Source organism: Phoca vitulina, unplaced genomic scaffold (assembly GCF_004348235.1).
Source record: "Phoca vitulina isolate PV1807 unplaced genomic scaffold, GSC_HSeal_1.0 scaffold21, whole genome shotgun sequence".
Taxonomy (NCBI): domain Eukaryota; kingdom Metazoa; phylum Chordata; class Mammalia; order Carnivora; family Phocidae; genus Phoca; species Phoca vitulina.
Window position 1 is genome coordinate 30,119,613 of NW_022589724.1, and position 8,525 is coordinate 30,128,137.

An 8,525-nucleotide genomic window follows, 5' to 3' on the forward strand; every position below is an offset into this window, starting at 1 on the left:
ACTCAGAAAACTATAGAATACTCATGAAAGAAATTGAGGAAGACACAAAGAAATAGAAAAACATTCCACGCTCATGGGTTGGAAGAACAAATATTGTGAAAATGTCTATGCTACCTAGAGCAATCTACACATTTAATGCAATCCCTACCAAAATACCATCAGCTTTTTTCAAAGAAATGGAACAAATAATCCTAAAATTTGTATGGAACCAGAAAAGACCCTGGATAGCCAGAGGAATGTTGAAAAGGAAAAGCAAAGCTGGTGGCATCACAATTCCAGACTTCAAGCTCTATTACAAAGCTGTCATCATCAAGACAGTATGGTACTGGCACAAAAACAGACACATAGATAAATGGAACAGTGGAGCCCAGAAATGGACCCTCAACACTATGGTCAACTAATCTTCGACAAAGCAGGAAAGAATGTCCAATGGAAAAAAGACAGTCTCTTCAACAAATGGTGTTGGGAAAATTGGACAGCCACATGCAGAAGAATGAAACTGGACCATTTCCTTACACCACACACAAAAATAGACTCAAAATGGATGAAAGATCTAAATGTGAGACAGGAATCCATCCAAATCCTTGAGGAGAACACAGGCAGCAACCTATTCTACCTCAGCCGCAACAACTTCTTCCTAGAAATACTGCCAAAGGCAAGGGAAGCAAGGGCAAAAATGAACTATTGGGACTTCATCAAGAAAAAAGCTTTTGCCCAGCAAAGGAAACAGTCAACAAAACTAAAAGACAACTGACAGAATGGGAGAAGATATTTGCAAATGACATATCAGATAAAGGGCTAGTATCCCAAATCTATAGAGCACTTATCAAACTCAACACCCAAAGAACAAATAATCCAATCAAGAAATGGGCAGAAGACATGAACAGACATTTCTGCAAAGAAGACATCCAAATGGCCAACAGACACATGAAAAAGTGTTCAACATCACTCGGCATCAGGGAAATACAAATCAAAACCTCAATGAGATACCACCTCACACCAGTCAGAATGGCTAAAATCAACAAGTCAGGAAACAACAGATGTTGGTGAGGATGCGGAGAAAGGGGAACCCTCCTACACTGTTGGTGGGAATGCAAGCTGGTGCAGCCACTCTGGAAAACAGTATGGAGGTTCCTCCAGAAGTTGATAATAGAGCTACCCTACAACCCAGCAATTACACTACTGGGTATTTACCCCAAAGGTACAAACGTAGTGATCCGAAGGGGTACATGCACCCCAATGTTTATAGCAGCAATGTCCACAATAGCCAAACTATGGAAAGAGCCAAGATATCCATCAACAGATGAATGGCTAAAGAAGATGTGGTGTATATATATACAATGGAATATTATGCAGCCATAAAAAAATTGAAATCTTGCCATTTGCAACGACGTAGATGGAACTAGAGGGTATTATGCTAAGCAAAATAAGTCAATCAGAGAAAGCCAAGTATCATATGATCTCATTGATATCAGGAATTTGAGAAAGAAGACAGAGGAGCATAGGGGAAGGGAGGAAAAAAGGAAACAAGATGAAATCAGAGAGGGAGACAAACCATAAGAGACTCTTAATCTCAGGAAACAAACTGATGGTTGCTGGAGTGGTGGGGGTGGGAGGGATGGGGTGGCTGGCTGATGGACACTGGGGAGGGTATGTGCTATGGTGAGCACTGTGAATTGTGTAAGACTGATGAATCACAGACCTGTACCTCTGAAACAAATAATACATTATATGTTAAAAAAAAAAAAAGAAGAAGAAGATAGTAGGAAGGGAAAAATGGAGGGGGGGAATAGGAGGAGGAGATGAACCATAAAAGACTATGGACTCTGAGAAACAAACAGGGTTTTAGAGGGGAGGGGGGTGGGGCGGTGGGTTAGCCCAGTGATGGGTATTAAGCAGGGCACGTATTGCATGGAGCACTGGGTGTTATACGCAAGCAATGAATCATGGAACACTACATCAAAAACTAATGATGTGATGTATGCTGACATAACATAACGAAATAAAATTAAAAAAAAAGAAAAAACATACTGTACGTACACAAAAGGTTTGTTCAACAGAATTCATATTTACTCATAATATCCAAAACCTGGAAACAGGGGTCTGTTGAAAGGAAACTGGATTAACCAACTAGAGTATGCCCATGATGGAATCCTAAGCAACAAAAAGAGCTACTCATTCATGCAGAATCACGGATAAATCTCCAATGATGATTCTTAGTGAGAAAAGACAAGACCAAACAGTATGCAATTTACAATTCCAGTAGGCAAAAATAATCTTAGAGTGGAAAAAAATCAGAACAGTGATGCAGGAGCTGAAGGAGGGAGAGGCTTGGCTGGAAAGGGGCACAGTAGAACTTTATGGAGTAGTGGGAATGTCCTATGAGTAGAAAAGGATTCTGCTTACACAACTATATGCATTTGCCAAAACTCAGCAAATGTTCGTTTGCACATTTTACCTGGGAAGAAGAAAAAGCATAAACACATCTTGAACTCTAGTTGATGATCGTGTGCTGATGTCCCAGATTTACCTTTGTGTATATCAAAAGCAATATGAACTGATAGATGGACAGAAGGATGACCAGATGGGTAGATTAGTGATCATGCCAGTATAATAAAATGTTAATCGTGAAGCTTATGGACTTCCCATGAAGCTCATGGGAAACCCTGAAAAGAAATAGTGTATGCATTATGGGAATCCCAAAAGGAGAAAAAGGGAAAAGGACAGAAAATATATTTAAAGCAATAATGGCCGAAAACTTCCCAAATGAGAGCCATGGACATCCAGATTCATAAGGCTCAAAGGACCCCAAATAATTTGAACCTGAAAAGGGCTACAGAGAGATTATAATTATATAATTATAATCTCTCTGTATTATATGAAATTATAATTAAATTGCCAAAAGTCAAAGACAAGGAGGGCGCCTAGCTGGCTCAGTCGGAAGAGCATGGGACTCTTGATCTTGGGGTCATGAGTTTGAGCCCCACGTGGGGTATAGAGATGATTAAAAAAAAAATAAACCTAAAAAAAGTCAAAGACAAGGAGAAAAAGTTCAAAGTAGCAAGAAAAGCAAGTCATCACATATAAGGTAATCCCTCTCATAAGACTATGGGAATATTTGTCAACAAAACTTTGCAGGCTAGGAGAGAGTGAGATGATATATTCAAAATACTGGGGCACCGGGATGGCTCAGTCAGTTGGGTGTCTGACTCTTGATTTCAACTCAGGTCATGATCTCAGGGCTGTGGGATCAAGCCCCTCATCCAACCTGCTTAAGTTTCTCTCTCTCCCTCCTCCCCTCCCTTCCCACTCATGTGCATGCTCTCTCTCTCTGAAAAATATAAACAAAAATTAAAATATTGAAAGAATACTACCCCAGAAAAGCTGATTTTCAGAAATGGAGAGATAAAGCCTTTCCCAAACAAAAGCTGAGGGGGTTCATCAGCATCAGACATGCCTTACAAGAAATGCTACAGGGCATCCAACTCTTCCAGCAGAAACAAAAGGGTTCCAATTAATATTATAAGAACATACTAATACATTTATACAATTCACTGGTAATGGTAAACATAGAGTCAAAGTCAGATTCTCTAATGTTGTAATGGTAGTGCATAAGTCACTTACCACTCTAGATCAACAGTTACATATAAAAACTAACCATAACTACAATAATTTGTTCACGTAAAGACAATATTTAAAAATACGTAAATTGTTGGGCACCTGGGTGGCTCAGTTGGTTAAGCAACTGCCTTCGGCTCAGGTCATGATCCTGGAGTCCCGGGATCGAGTCCCGCATCGGGCTCCCTGCTCAGCGAGGAGCCTGCTTCTCCCTCTGACCCTCCCCTCTCATGTACTCTCTCTCATTCTCGCTCTCTCAAATAAATAAATAAATCTTTACAAAAAAATAAAATAAAATAAAAATAAATAAAAATACGTAAATTGTAGCATCAATCACCTAATGTGAGGGATAGAGGATGAAAAGTATAGTTTATGTAAGCTATTGAAGTCAGGTTGTTATCAACTTCACATAAGGGGTTAGTCATAGAAGATAGTTTATGGAAGCCGTAGTAACCACAGAGGGAAAGCCTGAAATAGACACAAAAAAGATCATGATAAAGGCGTCAAAGCTAAAGATGAGAAGTGAGCAACAAAGGTCCACAGGTAGAAAACAGTGAGCGTAATGGCGATAATAAGTCCTTACCTCTCAATAATTACCTTAGACGTTTTTAAATGTAAAAGGATTCTCCAGTCGAGAGACATTGAATGGTTAAATGGATAAATTTTTTTTCAGAGATCCAACAATATTCTGCCTGGAAGAGACTCACTCTAGCTTTAGAGACACAGAGCAAGAGCAAAGAAAGAGAAAAGGATATTTCAAGCAAACAGTGGCCCAAAAAACGGGGGGTAACTATACTTAGACAAAGTAGGCTTTAAGCTAAAAATGATCAAAAGAGACAAAGAAGGTTATTATATAATGATAAAGGGCTCAATCCATCAAGAAGAAATAACAATTGTAAATATTTATGCACCCAATGTCAGAGCACCTAACTCATAAAGCAAATACTAACAAAACAAAAAGGAGGAATAAACAACAATACAATATTGATTGGGGACTTTAATAACCCACTCTCGAAAATGGACAGATCATCCAGACAGAGAATTGGTAAGGAAACAGCGTGTTTGAACAACCCTACAGACCAAACGGACCTAACACATACACGTAGAGCATTCCATCCAACAGCAGCGGAACACACGTTCTTCTCAAAGGCACATGGAACATTTTCTAGGGTAGATCGTGTGTTAGGCCACAAAACAAATCTTAGCAAACTCAAGAAGTTGAAATCATACCAAAGAAAATACTCAAACGAACAACAGGTCCATGAAAAGGTGCTCAACATCACTCGTCATCAGAGAAATGCATATCAAACCCACGATGAGATGTCACCTCACACGTGTTAAGAGGCTAGCGTCAGAAAGACAAGCGGTAACAAGTGTTGGTGAGCATGTGGAAAAAAGGGACCATTTGTGCACCTTTGGGAGGGAAGGCAAACTGGCGCAGTCGCTGTGGAAGACAGTAGGGAGACTCCTCCAAAGGTAAAAACAGAACTGCCCTGGGGCGCCTGGGTGACTGCTGGTCAAGCATCTGACTTTTGGTTTGGGCTCAGGTCATGCTCTCAGGGTGGTGAGACTGAGCCCCACACTGGGCTCTGTGCTCAGCAGGGACCCTACTTGGGATTCTCTCTCCCTCTGCCCCTCCCCTGCTCACATTCTCTCTCTCTCTCAATTAAATAAATAAAATCTTTAAAAAAAAATAGAACTACCCTATGATCCAGCAACCCCACTTCTGAAGGCACAGAAAGTGATAGATGATGGAGACAGGGACAGAAAACTAAATCAGTATCTTGAAGAGATGCCTGCACTCCCACGTTCACCGCAGCATCACTTACAGGAGCCGAGACACAGGAACCACCTAAGTGTCCATCAACAGATGACGAGATAAACAAAGCATGAGGTATATATTTCTCGGCCATAAAAAAGAAAGGAACCCTGCCATTGCAGCAACATGCTTGAAACCTGAGGCCATTATGCTACGTGAGACAGTCAGACAGAGACAGGTGAATACAGTACGATCTCACTTACATGTGGAATCTAAGAAAACCTGAATCCATAGCAGCAGAGAACAGGTAAGTGGTTAACCAGAGGCAAGACGTGCAGGACTGAGGAAATGGGTGAGGGGGTCAGACGTACAAACTTCCAGATGGAAGATAAATAAGCTCTGGGAATGAGACACGCAGCACGGTGACGTTCGTTAACGTACCGTGTGTACAACCATCACATCATTACGTTGTACACGGTACACTTGTACGATGTTATGTGTCCATTTATGCCAATAACTGGGGAGAATGAGGGGAAAAAAGAAAGAAGAACGTCAGCGGTGGGATGTAGGTGGTGGGCGTACACACGGTCACTGTACAATTCTGGCGACTCGGCTGCACAGTTGAACTTTCGTGATAAAACGTTACTTGTAATAGTGCCGCGTAGGCAGCTCTACAAACAGCCCAAGCAGGGAACGAAGCCTCTGGAATAAGAGCGGGCAGCCGTTCAAGAGAACGAGGAAGGTCCACAGGCGTCAGTGTGCAAAGGTGTCCAAGACTCCGTGCGTGAAGATGCAGATTTGGTACATAAAATACAAGCCAGTTGTCAAACCAAACAAGCCAACCCCGAGGCCGTCAGTGCAACCTGGAGATTTCAGATCCAGCTCTGCCACATGCTGAACCCGCCGTGGCTACTAGGAAAGGAAGCCTCAGGCGGCGTCTCTGGGAATGGGTCAGGGCAACGGAGCACCTGCCTCGGGGCTGCGGTGGGGCCGGCTGCTGGCCTGGCGGCTGGCCCCCGTCAGTGGTCAGTGGAGGCTGCATGGCTCTCAAAAGTCCGTACACTGACCTCTGGAGCAGGTGACTCTCGGCTGTGGGGCTGCTATTTTGAGCAGGGGTGTGCCTAGTGGCCCCTGCAAATCCCACCAAGTTCACCTGCACACCAAGCTACCCATGCCTCCCCACCACCCCGAGAGCACCTCATCCTGGAAAAGAGCGACACCTAGTGACAAGTGCCCCCCCTCCCGGCACCGTGGGTGGGCTTCCTGGTTTCCCCTGGGCCCGTGCCCCTCTTCAGCATCGCTGCCCAGACCTTACTTACTTTTTGATGGCAAACACAGTCAGCCCGATGGTGGCATTTTGGAATTGCGCGTCCAGAATGGTAGAGTCAAAGACTCCGTCCCAGATGATGGGAGCAAACCAGGGGGTCATGACCAGCACGTCGGCCCTCCTGGGGAAAACGAGGCACACTGTGTTAGAGCGGGGCGTGGACACGTGGGCCACGGAAGGGAAGCATTTGTCCAAAGGCTCACAGTCTGGGAGCAGCAGAGCGAGAAGCAGACAGGATGCCACACTCCCCATCCAGTGCTCTTTGCTCCATCAGCTCAGCACCTGAGCCCTGACACTCCCATTCCCTCGCTGCCCTCGCTTCGAGTGTCTCCTCCCCACCAGCCGGGCACTGGGCCCACAGACACTCCTTCTAGGAGGCCACCAGCCCTGTTTCCCAGGAGGAGCTCTAGCTCAGTGAGGCAAGAACTAAGCCCCTTTCCCAGCAAACAGGATATTTTACTTTTGGGAGGATATTTTAAATGTGGGGGGACTAAGTGCTTCAAATCCAGTGTGTTTCCCACTGACAGCACATCTCACTCCAGAGTGGTCACATGTCGAGTGCTTGTGGCCTCCCGTGGCTGGTGGCTCTAGAACTTCAAGGAGATGCGGGTTCTGGTTTCAGAAACGACAGCATTTCCAGCTCTCCTGGCAGGGAGGTCCCATGGCCTGGGCTGGATCCCGACCTGTCCCGCCCCAGTTGCGGGGCCTCAGGCAAGTACCTCCACTTCTCTGAGCCTCAGTTTCCCTGCTTGTGCAACGAGGGCTGATCAGAGAGGCCTCTGGGTGACCTTGCTGTCTGAGGCCACAGACACGGGCTGCCACTGGGTCTTGGGCAGAACAAGCAGGAGGCGGGGGCGCTGGCTCCAGAGGCCTGACTGTGGGCACCGGCTCGGAACCGTGGTCCCTGTGACATCAGCAGCCGCGGAAAGACCTCGGGGCCAAGCCAGCCCAGACCGCTGTCCTCCGTCCCCATGAAGAGATAAGAGAGGCTTCTGTGCCTTCTGTGGACATCCGTGGCCCCGGGACCAAGAGTGAGAGGCGCCCTCTGTGGCGCCAGACCCATTGAAAATGAGCCCGGTCACGGCAAGATGGTGAAAGAAGGAAGAGAAAAGGCACAGAAAGGTTGCAGCCCTGGACAGGAGCGAGAGAAAGGAAAGCCTGAGGCCTCGGGGACAGGGAGCCACCCCGGGCCGAGGCAGGGACTTGCGCACTCACGTGGGCTTGAGGACCTGGGCCTTGGCGTAAACCATCCTGCAGGGGAGATGTGCGTCAGGGAGAAGTGAGTGGAGACTTCTCAGAGCCCCTGAGTCTGTGCCCACAGCTGCAAGGTGCCGTCCTCCCCATCAGGTGGGCCGGCTCTGCCAGGAGCCCGCACCCAGCCTCAGGGCGCCCGCCCGCCCCCCTCCTGCCCACCTCCCTCCCTCCCTCCCCCCTGCCTGCCTGTCCGCCTGCCCACCTCACTTCCTTCCTGCCTGCCTCCCTCCTTCTCTCCTCCCTTCCTTCCTTCCTGCCTGCCTCCCTCCTTCCTCCCCTCCTTCCTATCTCCCTCCCTTCCTCCCTGCTTCCTTCCTGCCTGCCCACCTCACTCCCTTCCTGCCTGCCTGCCTGTCCGCCTGCCCACCTCACTTCCTTCCTGCCTGCCTCCCTCCCTCTCTCCTCCCTTCCTTCCTTCCTGCCTGCCTCTCTCCTTCCTCCCCTCCTTCCTACCTCCCTCCCTTCCTCCCTGCTTCCTTCCTGCCTGCCCACCTCACTCCCTTCCTGCCTGCCTGTCCGCCTGCCCACCTCACTTCCTTCCTGCTTACCTCCTTCCCTCCCCCCTTC

At 46.8% G+C, this 8,525-nt stretch overlaps 1 protein-coding gene across 1 annotated transcript in view; it reads right to left on the minus strand.

The window, feature by feature from the left end:
• Positions 1-7,954, minus strand: part of ABO (ABO, alpha 1-3-N-acetylgalactosaminyltransferase and alpha 1-3-galactosyltransferase) — a 13,896-nt gene extending 5,942 nt beyond the window's left edge. The window contains exons 1-2 of the mRNA XM_032419153.1: positions 7,920-7,954; positions 6,697-6,825 (exon numbers count right to left, since the gene is read on the minus strand). Of these exons, the coding sequence (XP_032275044.1) occupies positions 6,697-6,825; positions 7,920-7,954 (164 nt within the window). The remainder of the gene's footprint in view (positions 1-6,696; positions 6,826-7,919) is intronic.
• Positions 7,955-8,525: the final 571 nt, after the last annotated feature.